Source organism: Melanotaenia boesemani, chromosome 2 (genome assembly GCF_017639745.1).
Source record: "Melanotaenia boesemani isolate fMelBoe1 chromosome 2, fMelBoe1.pri, whole genome shotgun sequence".
NCBI classification, from domain to species: domain Eukaryota; kingdom Metazoa; phylum Chordata; class Actinopteri; order Atheriniformes; family Melanotaeniidae; genus Melanotaenia; species Melanotaenia boesemani.
In genome coordinates this window covers 37,267,274-37,292,673 of record NC_055683.1, presented here as the reverse complement: position 1 = coordinate 37,292,673, position 25,400 = coordinate 37,267,274, and the positions used below count along the sequence as shown (strand labels likewise).

The following is a 25,400-nucleotide window of genomic DNA, read 5'->3' as shown; positions in this document are numbered from 1 at the left end:
GGCTGTTCAAACTGAACAGTAAGTTCTCAAAATGTTTGGTGACGTGTCTCCAAAGTACAGCCTCTTTCTGCTCTGAGGCTGGTAGTCAGGACTAAAGAAAAAATACAAATCAGTTTTTTCTTTAACCCTTTGAAATAGTTTCTGAGCCCTGTGGGAAAAACCTTCGTCATAAGCCTGTATACAATCTTAAAATGGCCTTCTGCCCCCTGGTGGACACCTTTTGCATTACAAAAATTGACATTACATGGTAATAAACTGTAAATACATGCTAATTATTTACATTTTACTTAGGACTCAGTAAAACCTTCAGATTGGAATTTTATGCCCATTATATTTGGGTGAGGTTTAAAGCATTATTATTTATCTAAAGCATTATTCTTTAGGAGTGTGTGCAGGTCCATCTGTGTTTTAGTAGAGCCTGAGTGCAGTGCAGTCTGTCTTTCACATCAGTTCATCTCAGCTCCGTCTCCAGAATTTCTCCGAGCCGACAGACTGCTTCGGTTTACCTGCAGACAGGTGAGCTCAGCTGGGATCAACAACTGTTTGGATAAACGGATGGTAAAAACAACAGAAGTTTTATCATCGGTGTACAGAGCTGTATTGTTTCTATTGCCCTCTGACTGAAATTACCAAACTTTTGCTTCTATTAATGTTTCTAAATCCTGTCCAATAACACTGCAGTGAGCAGAGATGATCAAACATTAGGCCCAGGGGCAAAACTGGCTCACCGGATGGTCCAGTGTGGCACTTGGGATGAATTTGGTAAATGTGAGCATCACATAGAAGACATTAACTGCAGGTTTTTAATAAAAGTAACTTATTCTTAATATTGTTATATTTAGATACTGTATAAAACATTTCCGAGACAGGGTAATAACTTATTTTATCTTTGACTTTATAGGTGTAACTTCAAATGAGAGGCAGTTCATGTGGTCAGGATTACGACACACATGGGAATGTACACATATGTACATTTAAAATAACTTCTAGATCTGGAAAAGTTACTCTGATCATAATGTTAAATACTGGATTTTTCTGTTCCAGGTGAAGATTTTGTGATCTGGAATTTGTAATACACATGCAAATGAGAAGTATTTAGTTTCTTTAGAAACTAAAAACGCAAAATCAATTACTGTGTTTAAAAAAAAAGGATTAAAGACACTATCATAAAATATGAGTAATGAAAGACATTAAATTGTTTTGTTCTGTTTTGCTCTGTTGCATTGTGTAGATAATATATAATAGTAAAATAAGTATCTTGAAAGTGAGCAACTGTTTTTAGTTAAATAAATTTGATTTGTTATTGGGTTCATTATTTGTGTGAAAAGGGCAGATTATTTAAGATTTTCTTCTTTCAGATTTTTTTATTCAGGTGTTTGAAATTTATGTTGTATTGATTGTTTTGTTTAGTGAAGAATTAAATAAATACTTTAACAGTAAACTAATATGTAAATGTGTACATATGCGAAATTAATTATGTCAATAAATTAAACAAAATCCATTTAAATTAAAATACATAACAAAATATAACCCCTAACATATGAAGTTATTATATTTTTTATATATATTTGAAATATTTTTAAAAATATTTTTTTTAATTTATATTGGAAAAATCAAATTTATTAAGTTTAAAATTAAATTTGTTTCATACATGTAGTTATATATTTTCATGAATCTGTATTTATATATAAAATATAAATATTTGGTATTACGATTTACTTTTTCGTTTCATTATTAACATTTTATCTAAATAAAACAAAATATTTTTTTTCGATGACGTAAACACGGCTCAGTTCGCCTGCGCCCCCTGGTGGTCAACCACGGATCAGCAGCGGAGAACAGGACGCCGGCCGGTCTTCGCTCGCGCATCCATCTTCCTAAAATTTACCTGTGTTACTGTTGGATAGATTTTGACGTTAACCGTTGTTTTCTTCGCATAAATGGCATCTAATGGTGAGAAACAAGTTTGTGTTAACAAGGATCTGCACCAAGATTTAGCTAACAAGGACAGGACGCTGGTTAGCAGTTAGCCGCTTAATTATTGCATGAAAACGTTATTTTGTTTTATTGTCAGCTTTTGTATTTAATAAAACCTTATAATGACGTTTGTTTCTCTGTAAGACACCCTTGCCAGCTAACGGTAGCTAACACTGGTAATGTGTGAGCGTGTCATAGAAAATGACCGCTACGTTTTGTTTGGTTGTGGTGAGCTAGCCGTTAGCCGAATAGCTCGCTCGTTTCACTGACCCAGTTTATGATGGCAACCCCGCCTCTCCCAGCGAATCCGGTCTTAAGGAATCTTGGACCGGACAATCGGCAGAGACATCTTCCGATTTTCTATAAATGTTTTCAAAAACTACTTCATATAGTATAGCCCGAATAAAATTAATCTAGAGGTCGTAGATTTACCTTAATTTGAAACTAGTTTTATGTGAATTTAATAAACAAATATGAAATTATCCTAGTTGGATCTAGTCCAGATTTGATCAATCCAGACTATGTAGTTTTAATATGGAAGTGATCTGGTGTAGTTAAAGGGTTTGGTGTAGTTTTTACAATTTGATAACTGGTTAACTTTAACCTTTTTTTTTTTTTCCATTTTACTGTAGTGGTTGTTTTTTATTTTATTGTGTTAGAATATGATGGTATTTGATGTCTGTTAGGTAATGTTGTTGAGTTTATTAGAATACAGATTACTTTTGTCAAACTATCACAAAAATAACACAGAATTTATTTAATTCATATAATCAACATAACTGATTACTTAGTTATTTATAACCCACTGCTTCATTTCTTTTTCTTCAATAGATTATTCCCAAACATCTGCCCAAGGGTGAGTTCATACAATCAATCATTCTTTTGTTTGTTACACAGAAGAACTATTAAATTTTGAGCCTAAAATTTGTGTCCAAGCTTTGTGTTGGATGCTGAAAAAATGAATTAACTGTCTCTGGGAGTGATGGAAAAGTAATGTCAGTTTACTTATATATCATGTTTAAAAACTATATCATCAATAAAATAAACTGACCAGAGAGGTGATTTGATTAAGTAAAAGTTTGAAATAGAGGAAAAGTGTTAACTCTTAATACTTTACACTGGCTGCTTTGTGCAGTTATGGGTCCTATGGTGGAGGAGGAGGAGGAGGAGGAGGAGGAGGTGGTGGTGGTGGTGGTGGTGGTGGTAACCAGGGCTATGGACAGTCATCTGGCCAGAGTTACAGCCAGCAGCAGGGCTATGGAGGCTACAACCAGGGCTCTGACAGCAGCTCTGGCCCCTACAGCCAAGGTGGTTATGGGAGCTACGGTCAGCCACAGTCAGGTAGACAAGTTGTCACTTTATTTCAGTCAGACACTGAAGGTTTGTTATCTCTTACTCTTTATTTACTGCTTCCTCCCAGGAGGATATGGTTCTCCACCCTCAAACCAGGGTGGCAATGGGTATAATAGCTCCAACCAGTCCTACAGCTCTGGAGGATACAACAACAACCAGTCGTCCAGCACAAACTACAACCAGCAATCATCTTTCTCTGGTTATAGCCAGCAGCAGCCTCCCTCTTCATCCTCTGCAGGGTAAGACATGAACAGCCGGAATTCTGACATGTGGGAATTGGTGATGGGAGAAAAAAAAAAGCGAAATACGTGCATGCAAGAAAAAAAAGTGACTGCTGAACCTGTTGCTCTAAATCATATTCATTTAACCGTTATTTTTTCTCCAAACGTTTTCCCTTCGTTGTCAATGACACTTATATGCTTCTTGCAACCAGTTTGCACTTTGCAGCTGCAAGTGATGAAACTTTAATGTTGGCTCGAAATTAGTCTGTTAGTGGCATTTATGGTAAGCCTTACAGGAGCAAATCAAACAAACCAAATACCCGTTTCTGCACATTATGCTTTCGAAAATTGATATACATTACAAGCAGAAAAAATGTGTCACAGCGTGAGTGAGACACCGCTCATAAAGAGGTTGTGCGAGCTTTACATGTGAATGTTTATCAGGGGCTACAGTCACCTTGGACATAGCATTGTCCGTGGGGGAAGTGGGTGTTTTAACCCCGAAACCTTTATGGTGAGAGGGTCAACACCCACACTTATTTTGCTGTTTTTTTTCTGTCTTTCTTTCTTTATAGGTAATAGAAAGGATTTATATGCTGGGGTGGATCTAGAAACCTTAAAAACACCTTAAAAATGTTCAGGCTTTTTTTTTCTTCTTTTTTTTCCTTCCATCTTATTCTATTCTTTTAAATTTACTTTTATCACGGTTGGGCACAAGTGGTGTTTCTCAGGGAGAAAATAATAACAAAATCAGTGTCCCAGATAGCTTTAATTGGTAGAGCAGATTTTAGCTCAGCTTTTTGTGCTTTCTGTTGCAAATTGAGGAGAGAAAGATAAATGAACTTGTGGTATGGAAAGTGATTTTGCTGCATAGGTAAAATGAAGCACACAAATATTGTCGTTGTAATTTATTTCCCAGAGACTCGTTGTTCAGGTCCCTTTTGGAGAAAAGGGTCATTGCAGGTGAATACAAAGTTCTGACTGATGACTTTTTATTAAATGATGGAAAATTTCTACTCAGATGGAAGGTATATCTACCAGGATAACAGTTGTGTTCTAATTTAATAATCAAGTGAATTTTTAGGAAAAAATTTTAACAGCTGATTGATTTAAATTGACCATCAGACATGTTTCCATTATCTTGTTGGAATTGAATGAACAAAACGTCAGTGCAGTCAGCAGGTGGTGCTGTAGGCTACTTGCTACATGACTGGAATGAACTGATAGATGGTGGTTTGTAGTCTCTAAATCATTCTCGTCTTTGCTGTGCAGCTATGAAAGTAATTCGTCAGCCCCTGGCTATAACCAGCCACCAAGCGGTGGACAAGGTGGGGGCGGTTTTGGCAGCGGTGGAGGTCAGGCAGGTGGTTATGGAGGCAGTGGAAGCCACCAACCATCATCTCAACATGGAGTAGGTCACTACAGCCCGCCGCCAGGCTACAGCTCCCCGCCTCCATCGAGCTACGGTCAGCAGAGCCAGTATGGTCAGGGTGCAGGTGAGGATCAGCTTTATTTGCATGTTTAGTGCACCACTTTTTACACAATCATATGTTTTATTTTTGACTAAAGTAGCACTATGTTTAACTTAAAAACAATTTTTTTGCATATATGTATATATATATATATATATATATATATATATATATATATATATATATAAACATGTAGAAGCTGAACCCTTTTAATCCCTGTCACCATCCAGACATTATTTTTTCAGCCTCAGTTGTAACTGAATACTGAATACCGTATACTGAAGGTATATCTAACAGGTTGCTCTGCTGAGGTTTGATTGTCCTGATGTTCTCTCAGGATACAGAGATGAAAGCCCACCGTTGAGCGGAGGAGGTGGTGGAGGCTACGGTGGTCATGATGGAGGTTATGGAGGTCAGGATGGCCGTGGTGGCAGGGGACGTGGCAGTGCGTTTGGAGGTCGTGGCGGAGGAGGATATGATCGTGGCTTTGATAGAGGCGGCCGAGGTGGACCGAGAGGAAGAGGCATGGGGTAAGTGTTTAAAACAAATCATTGTGTCAATCATATCAGGAGGTTAGAAGGAATCTGAATGCAGTGACTCAAATGTTACCTCCCCTTTGGTTTCTCTCTGAACTGTACATACAGAAACTAGAATAGATAAGATGGTCATACCAAGTGCTACAGCCTGGTCACAAAGCTGTGGGCAACCATGGTTTGCATTCAGAGCTGGATTCCATAATTACTCACAAATACAAATACTGCTTAAATCCTGCTAAACAGCACTGGGTATGTCCCAACCAGGGGTGTGAAAATATAAACATAAACTCTGAACAAACTCAAAAAACAGCTAAATGTATCTCTCCTCCCTAATACCCTGATGTCTTCATGTATGTAAATCCATATATCGGATTTATTTAGTCGTTTTACATCTGCACATGTGCAAAGAGCTCGTTTCTGTCCAAAATCAGCTTCTCTCACAGAGATGATCCAAAATTGGATTTTTAATATGGCATGAGTAATGAACTAAAGACTATTTTGCAGTGCATTTTTCTATAAGTTTCATTTTAAGCACTGAAGTGCCTTTTTTGGGAGGGGGGGCTGACATTATTTTTGTGGATAAAACATTTACCTATAAACTATTTAGGAGCTTATTAGCTCTCATGTTAGCAGCTAATGCTAAGACCGCTATGTTCAACACAGACTGAATATTTTGAAAAAAACAGGAAGTGATGTCACTATGCAAGTATGTCCTCTCTGACGTTGTGTTTGATCTGTTGGAGCTCAGATAACATGATGCTGTTGAAGGACTGTGGAAAGTCGTTTAAATCTGGCTATTTCTGCTGGATGCTGCATATAACAGAAGAATTAATTGTCACTACACACTTAAGTGCAAGAAAATTAAAATTGTTCAGATTAATACAGGGTGCAAAAAGGAATGTTTAAAATGCTTATTGTATTAAAATGGAAAGGGAATAAATGACATTGCCAAAGCACATCTTTTTAGGCTTGTAGCACTCTGAGTGTAAAGTGTAATGCACAAAAGTGTTGTGTTCAGGAGGGTTGTGCTGCATTCCTTATGGCCAAGTTCTGTTTATTGTTCTCAAAAGAACATTTATAAAGTTACAAATCAGGATTACCTTTGACCAGGCACAGCATTACAAACCAGAGGACCAAATCCTAAATGATTTGAGTGGAACTGTCTCTATTGATGTGGTAATGATGAGGGATAGAAACCTGTCTACAGCATAAACCAGCGGGCTCAGATAACCTGGTTCTAACAGTTCAGGCCAGGCTTTTACAGCTGGACCGTCTGCCTGCAGTTTCACCGATTCAAGTTCTGCTTTTGTTTAAGATTTCTATTTAAATGCAGCCCAAATTTAAACAGAAATCAGATAAATTCTGTCATTAAAGATGGTTTGTTCAAAAAGCTGATGATGAAGGTGTTACTGTAAAAGAAAACAGTGGAAACGTATGGAGAAAATATTTATGAAACTATCGTACTTCTGTTCTAGTTTCGTCACTTCTCACAAGTGTGATGTTTCCTCTGTTTTTAACTTCTTCAGTTAAGTCAGAGCTTCAGCTCTAAAAAAGTCTGTTTCCATTGCTTATTTTTCTTCTAATGATGAAACTTCCAAATCACAAGTCAGACAAAACCTCCTTGTTCACATCAATGATAAAAGGTGAGGGGAAAAAAAAACAAGGCAGCCATAAGGGTGTTTATTATGAGTCAACCATACAAATACAGATGTTTGATAGCAAACATCTGCTCTGTGTTTTCAGATTATCATCATTTTGTAAAAGACTCAACAGCCAACAAGCTCTCAAAAAACTGAAATCCTTTTTACAACCATCACACGATGGTTTGGTTGCACATGCAGGTCTAGTGGAAAGACAATAACAGCATGATGTATGACGATTCAAAGACAACTAAACGTTTCTTGGTCATAAACATTCAGTGGATCATTTGTTAGGAATTAATAATAAGATTATTAAACTCAATGAGTAAAAGCGAAGTTATAAACAACAAGAATGTGCTATAAAACGGCAAAACTAAACCTACCAGTTAAACCCTTAAAACTCCACCCGATCTGCTGCGCTATCTCTTCTATTATCATCAGTTTCTAAGGAACGGTAGTGTGTCACTCTATGGGTTAAATGTGATGGAGAACTTACCCTTTAGGTGATCTATGGAGGTTTTCTAGGCATTTATATCCCATCCAGGAAGTTTAAAATACATCTACAAAATGTAGTTTTATTCAGAGAATCTATCTGGTAAATCCACAACAATACATGATAACACAATTTTTTATCACATTCTCATCATAAAAAGATCACTATCACTACTAGGTTGCTAAGAGACCTCTATTTTGACCTGGAAATGATGATGAAGCCACTTTCTGTCAACTTTCCACCAATCAGAGAGCTTAGATTGACGGTAATGTCCAATCAGGAGCAGCCAAAGATCAACCAGTGAGCAGAAAGTTCTATGCGTTTGTGAAACGAAGAAAAATAATGCTCCTCTATGGCTGAAATAAAGCCAAGAAGACGTTTCTGATGCACGGTGGCGCCAAAAAGCCACTGAGCTGGAGTTGGTTTAGTGACGATAGCAGGTAAATAGTAACAGAAATAACTGCAAATGAGGAAAATGTGTAAATTTGTAAATAGTTTCTGTTGTGTGTTTGTTTCAATGCCAAAAGTTTTTTACCTGAAAGCCAGGAGAGTGATGTGCAGATGAGAAAAGGCTTGGTCACTGTTGATCTGTGTGTTATTTCTACAAAGTTCTGTTAGTAATAAATTCTTGTTCTGGTCGGCCTGGGGGATATGACAAGGGTTTGTATCCCCCAGGGGACGAATAATAACACCTTCCAGTTGGGTCCTTTGGCAAGACCCTTAATGTCACTGCTACTGTTACAGGTGTAACGGTATTTAGCAAACAATCAATGAAACCTCATCAGATGTTTTTGGAAGCTGCTTTCTGTGCAGACTGATTTAAACTAAAATAAACCTCAAATAACTTATTCAAGAGCATTCAAATAACAGAGTTTTTACAACAACATCCCTGAATGGGTGGAGCTATGAGACAAACACTGGTGTGGTAAGTGGATGTTTTTGTTTTTTTGTAGGTTGGATTGTATATGTAAGCTCAAAAGTGTTGATGGCAAACTCTGTGATACTAGTTTCCCTTTTTATGTATGTATTTATAATCCATCATGTCTTCTTTCCCTTTGATCATCATTGTATTCTTTAAAGGCCAAGTCATGGTTTCTGCAGTTATTGGCTTGTTCACACAGCCTGTGGATTTGACCCCGAGGGTTCACATGGTCCATTGCTGGCTGTTCACTTGCAGATCAAAGATTTGTTTTCTGTGCAGACTGTGCATGTTGACTGAGCATTCACCTTGATCAACCTCTCTATGAAAACACACCCAGAAAATAACAAGAAGAAGAAAAAAACCTCATAAAGGGTTGTTTTGAGTGGACTCTATGAGGAAATACACCTTAAACCTTCATTATTGAAATACTACAAGGACACCTATCAGGCAGCTAGCTAACCGTTTTGTTTACAGATATCCCACCCCCACTAGATTTAAGTATAAAAATGGAGCTGGAAACCTTCAGCACGGCTAAGCCAAATTGTAGTATGAATAAAAAACGTCTGCAAAGTCCTCGTTGATTCAAAGATGCTGAAACCATGATTTGGCCATAGAGAAGCCAAATCATTCAGTTGACATCAACCTTTTTTTTTTTATTGAAATTTTCAAATGTTTTTGTGGGATCTCTGTAGAGGATCTATAAACTGAGGAACGTTTACGTAAAAAAACTACCAATGTTTCTAAAGGTTAGAACTAATCTTGTAGGATAAAAAAGGAAACAGTCTTTTCAAAAAGGTTTTCAGATTCTGGCACTTTGCCTGGAACACTCAATAACCCATAATGACTCCAGGAAATGTGGCTATTGTATTCATGTCCTTCTGTAATCAGTAGACATCTCTTAAACAACAGTTTACATTCTTTCTGATTAAATCTGCTGTTTCCACAAACCCAGATGTGGACAGTGTTATCATTCTTCTTCAGATCTTCTCAGGTCACTCAAGTCATTATGTTTCCTCATTGTTTGGCTGTATTTATTTAGTTCCTGCTTAGGAAAGTCTAATAACATTTTACTGCCACCGCCGTGCTTCAGTGTAGTGATATAACAGGTGACGAGCAGAACCTGCTGTGGTACAGACTGTTAGTTCAGTTTTGGTCTCATCAGATCAGAGAATCTTGCAGTGTTTAACCTCTTCATCAGAGAACCCCTGTACAGCAGGCTGCATGAGATCCAGTACAGAAGATGTTTGCACACAGTAGAAAAGCAGCAATGCTAACATGCAACATATCAAAATTACGGGAAACTCAACTAAAAAAAACTACCAAGTATTGGCATCCTAACCAAACACAATTTGACCTAAGCAATCACATGGGAATGTAAGAAAAACGGTTTTACTCATTCCTAGGACTACTTTACTGATTCCTGGGACTATTTTACTAATTTCTTGGACTATGTTGCTCATTCCTTGGACTACTTTACTAATTCCTATGTGAATTGGGCTACTATCCTCTGGTTTTCTTTTAGGGGAGAGATATCTCTTTACCCATATGATTTACTCTGACACAATAACATATATTCTGACACTTCTGTAGTAATCTCATGTCTCAGTTTTCTGCCGAGACCAAGATTATACATACAGCCACTGTAGTTGTGAAGCTATATTTTATTTATTTTAGGTATGCCATTTCAGACAGGAAGCATAAAAATAGGCCTCATCAAGAAGAGGTTAAATACTGTTTGATAAACTCTAAACTCTGGCCTGTCGTGCCTTTTATTCCATGTTCAACCACAATGACCTGTATGAAGAATCCAATAATTGGACCACTGACCACTGAAATAGGTTTACATCTTCTCCCTGCTTGAAGTCTCACTACTGTTCTTGGCTCTGGAGGCAGTTCTTGGAGTTTTTTTTTTGTGTTTCTATATGCAATATTAATTGGATCTGCGGTACTCAGGCACAAAAATTTCTAATCTCAATCTGGATGTCAAGAAGTCTGAATACTTTTGTAAAGAATGTAAAATGTCAGAGTTACAAAAAATAGTTAAAAAAATACCTTTTAACTTAGTCTGTATGGGTTATAAAGTATTTTCCTTTGGAAAAAATAAGATTTCGTATTATATGAAATCTCCACCACTCTATGAAGTGACCATATGATCTGTTTTAGCAAAGATAATGCAAAAGGAGGTATAACTCAAAAACAAGGTGGCCCAAAATCAACCTATTTCTGTATAATGTTGTATTATGTTTAAGAGCAGATGTGTTCTCCCCATCATGTTTGTCTTTTCCATCACAACTCTAGACGTGTTTTCATGGCTTTGCCTCTACCTACAAACCAATATTTCACTATATATAACCATCACCTCCCCAACCAGCCCAGACAGCATCACTGCCATTCTCTGCTTTAATCAATCTCTGAATCTTCTCCTAGGGTTTTTCCTCTCTGCAGGCTGGCTTCCTGCCCTTTGGGAAATAATAATAAGGGGAAATTTACAGATAGTCAACAGTCCTCTTGTAGTTGGATGAAGCAAACAAAAATTCAAATAATTTGGGAGAAAAGTTGCAAACTTATGTGAATTAAAGAGTGTAAAGTTTGTCTAAAACATTAAAACTACCTGCAGCCATCCTGGGATCAAAGATGTAAATGTTTGGGTTGGTCAATTGTTATATGATTAAACAAATACAAGTTTATTGAACTTGGTGATTTCAGTTGCTTATTAACACAAAAACAAGGTCTTTAAACTGGCCTATTGTTCTTGAGGTCTGTGAAGAAGACTGAAGGAGATTAAGTTGGGTTTTAGTGGGGGGAGAGTCGACGAAGAGGTGTGGGTTTAAAGAAGAGACTGTGAGAGTGAAAGTTACCCACAACCCACTGAGGGAAATCGCTGTGAGCGCCAGACTTCAATGTTTTTTTCTTCTTCATCAGAATGGGCGATCGTGGAGGATTCAATAAGTTTGGTGGTAAGTGGCAAAACAAAAACACAAACAGAGGGGTTTAAGTTTGATGTGTGGAAGCTAAAGAGAAGGTAGACACAAACTGCGAGATAAACACGACTGCAGCACGCACAGGCTGCACAGGTTGCATGGCTGCACAGGTAAGAACACTGGGCATGCTCGTTAATAGTTGACAAACTCAGGTGACCGGAGGTTTCTGGTGAAGGCGTTCTAGTTTCACCTGAGCTTAACAGGTTGTTGTTCTGCTCCTGTCGTGGAGTTTTAACAAACGGGGTCTCAGAGCTGCTCTGATCTACTGTGAATTATTAACACTGTGTTGGAATACAGTATTAGGTGAAATGTGAAAAAGTTACAAACTTTAATGTGTTGGACATCATGGCTCACATTTATCAACATTATGCAGGTTAAATGGATGGAACAACCATTGATATCTAGGATGTAAAAAGTGGTTTTCAGAATTTTCCACCAGCTTGTCTGTTTAACAAACATGAGAGCTGAATGATTTAAAAAACTGGTTGGATGAAGGAAAAATGACCTGATCGGGAACACTGTGGTCATATAAGTTGACCACAATGATTGTTTATTAATGTGTTGTTTTATCAGATGTATTGAATGTTTTTCGTTTGCTATTGGTAGGCTTTTGTATGGGAAGGTCTGTCTATCAGGAACAATTGGAGGTGATGCAAGGGAACCAGTGTAGCCAGTAATGTGTCTGATAGGTATTTCATGGTGGTAAACTTGAAATACTTGTTTCTCTCAACAACATTACGTTTGTCAGACACGTTGTTTTGGTAGAAACCAAATCTGCATAGACAGATACTGTAATCATTTCACATGGTAAATTAGTGCAATCACAGCAAAAAACACCATGATTTCCATTAAAGTAAGTAATGCTTATATATATATATATATATATATATATATATATATATATATATATATATATAAACATAAAACACACAAAAGCAGTCATGGTCTAACTAAAATCTTGTAGGAATAAAAATGTTTTCAGCAACTTTTTAAAAAACTACATAAAGATAGAGGCAGATCATTTCACAATCTGGGAGCTACTGCTTGGAAAGATTGGCCTCTTTGAGTTCTAAAGCAAGTGCGTGCGACCATTAAAAGATTCTGATTGGATGACCTCAAACTGCGACAGGACGAGTACAACTGAAGCATTTCAGCCTGACCATGATGAGCGCTGTATGTTAAGACCAAAATTTTAAAATTGATTCTAAGATCAACTGACATGGTTATATAAGCTCATCATTTTTGAGCGAGTCAGAAGTTTCTCAGCAGAGTTCTGGATCGTCTGATGATGGGCTAGCTCCTTCTTATTGAGACAAGTTGTCAAGGTCAAGGTAACTTTATTGATACCCAAAGGTAGATTTGTTTTGCAGTAAAATAGGAGAAACCATCCATCATGTTTCTACAAAACCGAAATGCATTAAAACCCTAAACAGACAATGGACAATACAAAATGTGCAACATGGAAAGTGAGTACTCATCTGAGATTTGAATGTAAATAAGTGCATAAAAGATGAATAAAAGACCATTAAAAAGATACAAGACTATTAAATAAACAAGTCAGTTTACTAAAGAGGACAGTTTTTGGATCTCATGGGGTTTTAATGAGCAGAATAGCTGTTTATCATCAGCATAGAGATGATGGAAACCATCACTGAAATGTTTTATTATCTGAACTAAAGGAAGCATATATATATCAAATGACTGCTTTGTGGTTGTTACAGATAAAATAAGGGAGACTTGGGAGGAGGATCTGGGTATTGAGGTGTCAGAAGCTGTGTGAAGCGAAAGTGTGGCCCTGATATCATCCTGCTTGGTTAACAGCAGATACCAATTAATTCAGTTTAAGGTTGTTCACCGCTTTCATTATTCTATACTCAGGCTGCATAAGATTGATCCCTCGGTCTCACTAATGTGTGACATGTCACGTGGCAGAGGGCACTCTGTCTCATTCCTTCTGGTTCTGCACAGTATTGACTGAATTCTGGGACAAGTTATTTCACTGGTTCTCCAAGGCTTAAAAGATAACTTTCCAAACAGATGCAGAACTTGTCATCCTCGGCTTCTCGCAGGCTACAGCAAACCTGCCTAAAGCAAAGTGACAGTCTCTGGTACTGGGGATTATTGTTGCTAAAAGGCTCATCCTGATGGACTGGAAGTCTACCTGTCCCCCCTCTTTTCAAAGATGGCTAGCAGATATGACCTTTGTCATACAAATGGGAAGAGGTCTAACTCTCTTGGAAAGTTTTCTGTTACTTGGGACCCATTTCTTGCTTACTTAGACACAATCGTGTCAAAGTGAGAGCCTCGTCTGGCTACGCTCCCTGGGTGTGTACATGATGTATTTATGTGACTGACAGTTTTACTGTTTATTAATTTACCTAATGTTTTCTTTTCTTCTTTTTTGTATATGTCTGAGCCTGACTATTGTTATTGTCTGTTTATACACTAAAAATGGTCAAACAAAATAGGAAAAAAAAAACAAAACAAAACAAAAGGTCAACCAGGGCCTTGGAAAAGGTGTAGTTGAGATCCAGCTGCAGTCTAGATCTACGCAGTCGGCTCTTTAGATAAGATTGAGCGGAGATGTTGGTGAATACTGTAGCTGTAAATGTTGGTACCTCAGTTTTGTTGGTGGAGTTGAAGAGCCTGGTTATTACCTGATATTTATGACACATATTTTCAGAGACATACTCTCTTGTCTGTCCACTGATGGGAATGTCCGCACCTATGTGAGCGTGCACACCTATCTGCACATCAGGGCAAAGGAGAATTGTGAGTGTGTGACCTTGTACAGAAATGATAGTAAGGTAAATAACATCAGGCTTGTTTTATTAACTGTCTATGAGCGTGGATGGAAGAAATGTTCAGAGAAGCAGCTGGACGTTAGCTTCTGATCTGTGATATACAAAAAGAGCGAATCCACTGTTTTTTGGGGACCCATACCACATTAGATCTGGTCCTGCTGAAAAACTACCACTTAGGACAGAGTTCTGCAATCTTTAAAGTCCAAAGAGCCATTTCCCTCAGCCCAGCTAAATAAAACTTGTTTAGAGTCGCAAACTTTACGAGGCCTTTCGGAAAGACAACTTCTAATTTCTGAAAAATATCTACTATAGCAAATTTGTTCTCGTTTTTGAAGAACCACATTTTTATTTCTATTTTTAGGTTTTAAAATGAAGTTACATTTTGGTTACAAGAGGAGACATATATCATCACAGGAGTAAAAGTACAGAAGACAAGAATACTTGACTGAACTTCGCATCAGCATCTTTGATCTAATCAATTAGAAAATTGACAAAATCATTACTGTATGCTTCACAGCACACAGGAATAGATGGAGCCGCAGGAGTCATACAATAGAGCTAATTGGGTCAAATAGCATTTTTGGACATGCTTATTCAAGGATGTGAAGGTTTTACTTGTTACAAACGGCAGTTTTCTGTCAAAATGTCAGTTGTAAAATTAGCTTTACTGTAAACTTTAAATGGCTCTGTACAAACAATAAACAGATCTATACAAACTTTTCATTTAAAAATGTGTCAGATGACGCTGACGGCTTGAAGGCCGGAGTTCAGAAGTTTTCTCTGGGTGTCTGCTTGGGTCGTGTGACCACAGAGTTTGTTTGAAATAGTTTGGAGTGGTGAGGATCCTTCGTAATCCTCATCCCTGGCTCTGCACCCTCTGCAAACTGGCTTCAAACCAGTTATTTCTACTGTGAGAGTGGGAGTTTTTAGTACCTATACTGGAGCTGCACAGTATATTAAAGATTTGCTGCTTCTGCAATATCAAATAACATTTTGACTTGGACAAGCACAGGTTTAATAATGATGGCTGCATTTGTGTTGAAGGAAACTTTGTCCTGCATCTTACCAGCATGCAAATAAATGCCCTTGTTCATATACCTGACATTAACACTGTATTATTTTTGAACACTTTGTTTTTGTAAACATTAAAAAAGAAAGCAAATAAGACAACAAATATTTTAGATAAGAAAAAAACATTCCCTCAATAAACACACTCGGAAAAACGAGTAAACAAGTAAATTATTTTGCAAAAAAAAAATAAAAAAACAACCCAAATAAAAACAAATCAAAACAACAACAAAAAAAAACAGGATGGAAATCCAATAAGTAATGGAGTAGTTTGCACAAACCTGTTTCATGGTAACAAAGGTCAGGGAGGAAAATGGTGATTAGACTGGCACTACCTGCTCAGGTTATTGAGTCACTTTTGTTTTCAGAAAATGTTTTTTTTCTGGTGTCTCCGTCATTCCCAGTGAGAGGTACAGCTGGTTGTGTCGACGCCACAGATGTGTCTCTGAGGTCTGATGACAAACATTTGTTAAAAAGAGGGGACGTTTGTCCAGATTCTGATGTTCTGGTGAGTCAAGTTGCCAATTAAACAACATCAAGTTCAAGTTGTGTGTTTGCTTAAGCTCTGAAAACTCTTCCAACACTTAAAGTTGGATTCATAGTTGGTTCAGTCAGGTTCTCAGTCTGACATCGTGTTCTTTTCCTCCAAGAATCCTGTTTTGCATTGTACAAAAACATTGCATAAGCAAAGGAAAAATGAATGACATGGATAACTGAGTGAGCTGAAGGAGTTCACCGGAAAAAAGAGGATTGTATTTCAGTGTGTTAGACCTGGTTTCCAGAGGTGATGGTCTTGGTTGGTTCACTCTACATTGAAAAGCACAAAGAAAAAGTTGAAGAGCCCATGTGGGGCTGCGCTGAAAGTGTCACAATTACAGCAGTCAACCTGTTCATCGATGGAACAAATCAACTACAGAGACCAATGAAATGGCTCCCTGATATGCTTAAAATCACCTGGAAGGCAGTGGGTCAAACATGAATGAGCTTGGTTTGTAAACTCAACATGAGGTTGCTTAAATGCCGTGAAGCATGATGACCGTAAAAGATAAAATCCAGGTTGATAAACTGTATTTTGTCTTGGTAAATGTATGTACTAGAAGCACAACTATGTCACTGAGGACTTGTTGTAAATCAAAGAGACCGTTTGTGTGGTTTGATTGATTAAGATTGGTTTATTGGTTCTTCTTACTCTGAAGGCAAGTAAGAAGTACGAAACAATAAACAAGATGAACCAGAAGGGTGAAGCAGATGCTTGCATAACACCTACTCTTCTTCCATATGGAAGAAAATAAACACATTAACATGAACAGATACACACTGCCATAAACATAAATCATGGATATAGAATATAAAAGCAATGGCCCAAGTACTGAGCCCTGTGGCACCCCATATGTTACCTTCAACAACTCAGATAGCTGCTCAGACTGTGGTGGGCAAGTCCCCTGATACTATATGTTTATTATAGAGCAATCGATAATTAATGGTAATTTGTGTTTGATAATTGTTGTAAAAAATTTTCCTTTCCGCAATTCATGTTTGGATATTTTTTTTTTTTTTCCTGTTAAGGACCAAGAGACCTGGGACCTGGACATGGAGGACCCGGCTTCAGTAAGTGGACCATCTTTGTTACCCACGTTTTTCAGTCATTCATGTGATGTAGGTCCGACACAACTAAGGCTAGGTTCACACTGCAGGCTGAAGTGACCCAAATACCACTTTTTTGGCCCCTATGCGACCTGTATCTACTCTTTTCATGACAGTCTGAATGACACAGATCCGATTTTTTCAAATGCGACCCAGGCCACTTGGATATGTGGTCCTAAATCCGATACTTATCTGATCTTTTGCCATGCGACTTCAGTCTGAACAGCCAGGTCGCATTAATCCGACCTCTCCTCTTCTGCAATCTCCTCCTTAAAATGATGCCATTGAAAATGTGCTGGCTACGGTTGGATAATAAATTAAAAATTGCAACATAAGCTCTGCTGTTACCGTCCATATTTACTTCCGCAAACACGAAGATGTCACACGCACACTCACTGTCACGTCGTCGTGTCTTCTACGCATGCGGGACACTTTTGGTGCGCATAAGGTTCATACAGGAGATCACATGCAAGTCGCATTTAATTGGAAATGTGAACGGACTCTCAAAAAAATCCGGATTGAGCATTATGTCCTTCAGTGTGACCCTAGCCTTATGCACTTTGATGTCCTCACTAATTCTGAATACACCACCAAGTATGCTTTCCTGAAACTTCTTGACAATATCACCCATATCAACAACACCCAGCCTTTTTCAAAGATCATAGTTGTCTTAAGCCATTATCTACCAAATATTTAACATTTTTATGGTCTCTTTCAGAAGTTTCCTGTCACACAGATATTACAAACACATAATTTCCAATTATAATAGTTGCCTAAGAATTTTCTTGGGTTCCTCCCCAACCAGTGGAATTTGTTATCCTTTAAAGCTGTAATCATTTGTTTTATTAACTTGTCTTTATATCCTTCAACAGTGCAGGACCAGGATAACTCTGATAACAACACCATCTTCGTTCAAGGCATGGGAGACGACTACACTGTGGAATCAGTGGCTGACTTCTTCAAACAGATCGGGATCATTAAGGTTGCTCTCCACTCCATATTTTTAGTCTTTTATCACTTAGCTTTTAGTCACTTCCACAAGTTTGTTCTCCTTTATCTTCTCAGAGGGTCACAGAGTGTTTGGTCTGCAAAATAAAGCACAGCTTTAAAACAAACTGATTTATAGAAAATTCACACTATTACACACAAGTTCCTGCCCATTTTTTTTTTACACTTTTACACACTTCTACCTCGAACGTCCATTTCTTGTTCTACCTCCTCTTCTTTTTCTTCCTCCTCTTCTAAATCCTCTTCTTACCTCATTTTCTTCATCTATCTCTCATTATTTTACTTCTTCTTTTTCTTTATCTACTTATTTTTTTTCTTCTACTTATTTATAATTTTTTTCTACTTATTATTATTAAGTAGATTTACTATTATTATCTTCATCCTCTTAGTATTATTGTTATAATTATTACTATTTGTTCTGTTGATGAGGTTTTTCCCTCCATCCTTGTAGGTGAACAAGAAGACCGGCCTGCCGATGATCAACCTGTACACAGACAGAGAGACGGGGAAACTGAAGGGGGAAGCCACAGTTTCCTTCGATGACCCCCCCTCTGCCAAGGCTGCCATCGACTGGTTCGACGGTGAGTTATTTATCTTTATTAAACTGTGTGGACGTTTCTATGGCTATGAATTTTAGTTGCAGTTTTCTTTTCATTAAAAACATTTCTTGGGATTTTTAGTCCGTTCTTCATGTTCACTCTGATATTTCCATCTCTTCTCCAGGTAAAGACTTCAATGGAAACCCCATTAAGGTGTCCTTTGCCACTCGCAGAGCTGACTTTGGAGGCAGAGGTGGCATGAGGGGAGGCCGGGGACGAGGAGGTGAGCTTTTATCCTCTTGGTGTATCATATTGTAGCTTAACTTTAAATCTTGCATCATCAACAAATATCTGTTGTTGTTTTATTCAGTGGGGCCGATGGGTCGTGGAGGATTCGGAGGGGGTCGAGGTGGAGGTTTTCCAGGAGGTAACGGGGGAAGTGGAGGCGGAGGAGGAGGTGGAGGAGCAGGACAACAGAGAGCTGGAGACTGGAAGTGTTCAAACCCGTAAGTAAAGCTTGTTTCTGTAGGAAGATTTGGATAAAAACATATGTATTTAATGAAAAGAAAATTGTGAATCTGACTGTAGAATCTGATCTGTAGTAATTTTTGTTTGTTTGTTTGTTTTCTGCTCATTTCTTCTCAGTAACTGTGGCAACCTGAACTTCTCTTGGCGTAATGAGTGTAACCAGTGCAAAGATCCAAAACCTGAAGATGCTGGTGGGATGCCCCCCATGGACAGAGGTCAGACACCTTCAGTTTACACATTAAATACAGTTTCTGACCATTAAGTCATTAAGCAGCCATCCTGCATGACCTCAAAGATTTAAACGTCACAAATACCGTTAGAAATACAGGAGAAACTAAAAAAATTAGAATTTCGATCAAAACTTAATTTATTTCAGTTTATGTCAACTCATTTTATAGACTCATTATATGCAAAGTGAGATATTTCAAGCATTTTTTAATATAATTTTGATGATTGTGGTTTACAGCTTATGAAAACCCAAAAATTTAAATGTAAAAAAATTAGAATATTACATGAAATAAAAAAAGGATATTGAATTCAGAAATGTTGACCATCTCAGGAGTAGTCCTGCATATGAACTCTGTACTCAGTTTGAGCCCCTTCTGCATGAATTCCTGCCTCAGTGCGGCGTGACATGGATGTTATCAGCCTGTGGTCCTGCTGAGGTGGAATAGAAGACCAGGATGCTTCAACAGCGGCCTTCATCTCTTCTGCATTGCTCTGTCTCATGTGTCTCATCTTTCTCTTGGCAATGCTTTATAGATTTTCTACGGGGTTCAGGTCAGGAGAGTCTGCTGGCCAGTCCAGCCCAGTAATCCTTAGTCATTAAACGAGGTTCTGGTTCTTGTGGCTGTGTAGGCAGGTGCCAAGTCCTGCTGGAAAATAAAGTCAGCGTCTCCAAAAAGCTTTTCTTAGAGTGCTCTAAAATCTCCTTGTAGACGCTGCGTGGACTCTGGACTTAATAAAGCCCAGTGGACCAACACCAGCAGATGACATGACATGACATTTCTGTCCCAGACTCAGACTCTGGGACCCTGATTTCCACATGAGATGCAGAATTGCCTCATCAGAAAAGAGCCCTGTGGACCGCTGCTCAGCAGACCAGTTCGGTTTCTCTTTAGTCCAGGTAAGACGCTTCTGATAGTGTGTTTGGTTCAGGAGCAGCTTGACAAGAGAAATACAACATATGAAGTCCAGATCCAGGATCCATCTGTGTGTGGTGGCTCTGGAAGCACTAACTCCAGCCTCAGTCCACTCCTTGTGAAGCTCCCCCACATTTCTGAACGGCCTATTCCTGACCATCCTCTCCAGGCTGCTTCATCCCTGCTGGTTGTTCCACCTTTTCTCACACTTTTCTCTTCCACTCAACTTTTTATTGATGTGCTTTGATGCAGCACTTTGAGAGCATCCAACTTCTTTTGCATTTACTTTTTGAGGCTTTCCTTCCTTATGGAGGGAGTCAATGATGGTTTTCTGCACAACTGTCAGGTCAGCAACCTTCCCCATGATTGTTAATTCTACTGAAATAGATGAGAGATCATTTAAATGCTCAGCAGTCCTTTGCAGGTGTTTGGGGTTAACTAGCTGGTTAGAGTTTGGCACTAAGAGGCTACAACACTGAACCTTTTCACACTATTCTAATTTCTGAGATTTAGATTTCTGGGTTTTTATAAGCTGTCGGCCATAATCATCAAAATTATAACAAAAAGATGTTTGAAATATCTCAATTTGCATGTAATGCGTCTATATAATATATTAGTTTAACTTTTTACAAAAATAAATTAAGTTTTGCTCGATAATCAAATTTTTTTTGTTTCAGCAGTAAGAGCCAGTAAACCTTTAAAATACGTATTTCTCATTGAACAATGAGAAATACATCTAAACGGACACATTTATCTGCTGTCAGGAGGTTACAGCGGAGACCGCAGAGGGGGCTTTGATCGCGGTGGTTTCAGAGGTCGAGGCAACGACCGAGGCGGCTTCAGAGGTGGTCGGGGAGGCGAGCGAGGAGGATTTGGTCCAGGAAAGATGGATGCAAGGTCAGGTGCTCCTAAAAAACCTTAATGAGTCTTGATTACTTGATCAGTGATGAAGATCCCAGTCCAGTACCCCATCGTGTGTTCCATAGTTTGTGTGTATTCAGAGCCACTAAGCATGGATTTAAAAAACAACTTTATTGTGTTATAAAATAATTAGTTAATTAATACGTTAAAATGATAATAATGTGTTAACTTGCCCAGCTCTGAAACGTAGATGGAATTTAAATAAATGATAATATAATAAATAGTTTGTTGAGCTATTTATTATGAAGGCGGCTTTTAAAGCCTGGTTTTCTACTGATTGCGAGTTTCATGCAAAACCTTGTCTTCTATTCAATAACAAGGGTCCTGATGAGTCAGTTTAGTAAAATTTGCTGTTTTAACATTTCCAGTGAGCCAACAGCTGGGTTTTATCGCTGCTGCATTTTCCCAAATCAAACATTCTTGATACAGAGATTTTATTTTACAGCTGGCTTTCTTTGTTTTTACCGACGCATCATTTGCGACTATAGGAGATTCCATATCATATCCACAGCAGCCAACTTCCCAATGAGGAAGTTCATGGCCGCCTCCTCCTGCTGTGTGCACTGAGCCAGCTGTAAATGAGCTGGGTCAAGCTGAGGCAGGTGAAAAACCTCCAGATCTGTCACGCAAGGTGACAGATCTGGAGATCTGCTCACTATCTCAGTGACATTAACTTAAAAAACATGCAGAAATAAACAAGAATATTTCTATGAATTTTAAAGCTATTTGTTGCACAGTATAATAAAATTTTCCTAAAACCCAGTAAGAACACATCTAAATGGTAGTTCAGCTGTTTGCATGAAGTCATGTCAAATCAGAAAGTCTCTGTATGGATCCAGATGCCTCTTCAGTCTTTGCATCATCAAAAGTCATGGTGATTGGTTGGATGTTGACGAGGCAATCGTTCTGTTCTCATTTCAGGGGGGACCGCAGGCAGGAGCGGCGGGGCCGTCCATACTGAGTCGTTCTTCAGAGACGTCTCACCTCCTCAGTCTCACCTCCCTCCTTTTATACAGCTCTGGATCCCTTTCTTCATTGTGTAGGAAAATGTGACTTTTTATTTGTTGTTTGGGCTCAATCCGTCTGCTCAGCAGAACTTTTAGGTAAACAAGGAAAACATCTTAAAAACACAGTGGTGTGTAACCATCAGTCCAGCGATTGTGGTGTTTCATACACCATCAGCACATCTGGAAGCAGTTCCAGATACCTAAAGGATCATTCTGCTGTATTTTACTAACCAAACTCTAAACCAGTGTCGTACAGATTCAGGGGAACGATGATGTAAGCAAAACGTTTGTTCCAGGCAGCTAAATTCTCATTTTTCCTTTCAGTTAGGCTTGAAATCAGCTGGTAAAGGATTAATGTGAAGAGGCTCAGAGGTTTAGAGATGATCAGACTTAAAAAGCCGCAGTTATGTTGTTTTTATCTTTTTACTGGGACTTTCAGCATCTACACTACACTACAGTGTTTGAAGCGATTATACTCGAAAGTACACGAGAGGGACACAGGTTACTATTCATTTCATCATATTCAACATCTGATATTTATTTTTAATAATATTTAATGTGTTTAGTGGTCATAAATAGTGTGTTTATATATAGAATTACTGATTTGACCAGTTTTCTGATCTATGATATAAATAGTCTGTATATCAGTTCCAGAGGTGGGTAGTAGCGAGATACATTTACTTGAGTAACCTTTTTTTAAAAAAAGTTCTTTTAAAGAGTAGTTTTACTGCAACTTTTTAATTTTACTTAAGTAAATTTGTGAAGAAAAAACACTACTCTTACTCCTTACTTTTTTTTTTTTAGCATGTATTCAAATAAATTTGTTTGATTTTTGACAGATATGCAGCACCAGTCAGTTATCCATGCAGTCAGATTGCCACAAACACTGGAGCACTTTGCTGCAGGTGACCCCCCCTCGTCTCTGACCCCCTTTCCTGTCCAGCAACAATCTCATTAAGGCCTCTAGAACCAGAATATCTTAAAGAAAAAATATATTTTCCTGTTGAACTGGTGAAATATGTACATCTATCACATAGTTAGACACACCAACTCTGGAAAACATGCGGTTACAGAGTAAAACACAGAATTCAGGTAGAAAAATAAATAAAAATGCGGAATTTAGGAAAAAGCCCAAACAGATTATATTTGGTCCTACATTTCATCAAGTGCTGCCTACACTAATCAGACCACTATACATTTTCTGTGGAAAAATTAATTAGCATTAGTTAACAAGTATTGCGTCTGTTTACATATTTTCTAAAACAGAAATCAGACGTACAATCAAACAGTTAAGTCAGTACTTGAGTAGTTTTAACCAAATACTTTCCTACTCATACTCGAATAAATTTTTTGGATGACTACTTTTGACTTCTTGAGAAATGTTGTTTTGAAGTAATGCTTCACTTACTTAAATACATTTTTTGGCTCTTCTACCCACCTCTGAGCAGTCCTAAGCTGTTTGATATACAATCCCGATCTGATAATAAAAACTTAAAGGGGGTATCCGGGGGGGTATGTAACAAAATGACTGAAAAGTGTAATATATCATTAACCCTCTGACATCGCCTGACAATGTCAATAGAGTTTAATTTACTACCCTCTTGAGTCTTTAAGGACAAAAATGTCCACTTTCTAAAACTTCTACTAAAACTACAAACAAAAACTTCAAAAATGTTCAAACTGTTAAATATTAATTTAACATTAATATTTCAGATTAATAGTTTTCTGCACAAATCTTCTAAACCACTTTCTGAACAAAATACATGGCAGCTGCCATATTTGTGCCACCATTTTTACTACTCTGTATCCGAATGGACAAACGACTCTGTGTGAGAAGATTTAAACTGCAGTATTGGCTTTGTTTGGTACTAGAGCACCGTTTGGGATAAGCAACACCTTAAAAGGACCATAGAAGAAGACAGTACACATGTAGTTAACTGTAGTGCAGTCATCGCTGCGCCTGAGTCCACTGGATCCACTCACAGATGAAAACATGTTTATGTCTGGAAGAATTTTGGTTACTGATGGCCACCATACATTTACTACTGTGCTATACCCATCTTTACCACTAGATGTCAGTAATTCTTACACACAGAACATTTAAATTACAAAAGTTAAAAAAAGTCATATTCACTAGCCAAAAATATTAGACGTTTCAGTGTTATAATTATTTCAGTGTAGTGATGTCAGACTTCCAGTACAACAACATGCTCTCAAACTCCTCACCTGTCCCTTCACTGTCTCACTGAAGTCCCCGATATGTTTTAGTCAGTGTTTTCTTGTCCTCTGATTGCAGCAGAGAAGCCAACATTGCTACAGCTAATTATTTACAACCAAAGGTACAAGATAAATCCCACAACTTTGATGTTAAGCTGCAGGGTTTGCATCACGTTAGGTTGCGTAGAGCCTTGTACAAAAACTTACAGATACTACATAAAACATGTCCAAAAGGATCCAAAACTCTGATACAGTTTGTGTTGATATTCTTCTTCGACATGTATGTGCACTGCTGAGTGTAAAGACGTCTTTATTAATTTAGTTTTCAATTTAGTTTTCTGGAACCATTTACACCTTCTATGGGAATTTTTGGTCATTTGAAAGACTTACACTTTAAAGAAACTGAAATATTCATATTTGTTCATTAAATAACGGTTGTGACAGTCAGTTTATGACACCTGTAGTTCATTTCATCTAACAATAATTAATCAAGCAAATCAATTAAAGAACATCATAAATTAGTGAAAATTTAACCATCATACCCTCCAAAACCCCAACAATGAATAACTTTTATAAATAAACATGATTTTCTTTTTTTTGTATTTATTCTTTTATGTAATTTGATTTTTGAAGGTAACATTTATTCTGTTAATGTTGGATGAAACAGTTGGTGTTAAACTGATCTTGAATGCACCATCTCTTGTTGAAACAAGTAGCAGACGAGTAAAAAAGAAACAAATCTGCTGATCTGGATAAACATGAGGATACGGGTGCGATGACCTTGTCTGTCACATGATTAAAACAAAGCCGGCTGATGGAAGATAAAGTCAACTGTGGTCTGTAAATAAAGCTTCATGTCTGCATGTCTGCTGCTGTATTTGAGATGATTTTGATGACCCACAACTGTTTGATGTATTTATTCATGGG

The 25,400-nt window shown here is 37.8% G+C and overlaps 1 protein-coding gene across 1 annotated transcript; it reads left to right on the top strand.

Moving 5' to 3' along the window:
• Window positions 1-1,803: 1,803 nt before the first annotated feature.
• Window positions 1,804-23,896, top strand: fus (FUS RNA binding protein). The gene is made up of 15 exons (XM_041973514.1): window positions 1,804-1,953; window positions 2,809-2,833; window positions 3,113-3,318; window positions 3,398-3,569; window positions 4,824-5,047; window positions 5,361-5,553; window positions 11,537-11,571; window positions 17,034-17,075; window positions 17,984-18,093; window positions 18,571-18,700; window positions 18,843-18,941; window positions 19,029-19,164; window positions 19,304-19,401; window positions 21,093-21,225; window positions 22,171-23,896. Exons 1-15 carry the CDS (start codon window positions 1,941-1,943, stop codon window positions 22,208-22,210), a joined length of 1,656 nt encoding a protein of 551 aa, XP_041829448.1. The 5' UTR covers window positions 1,804-1,940; the 3' UTR covers window positions 22,211-23,896.
• Window positions 23,897-25,400: the final 1,504 nt, after the last annotated feature.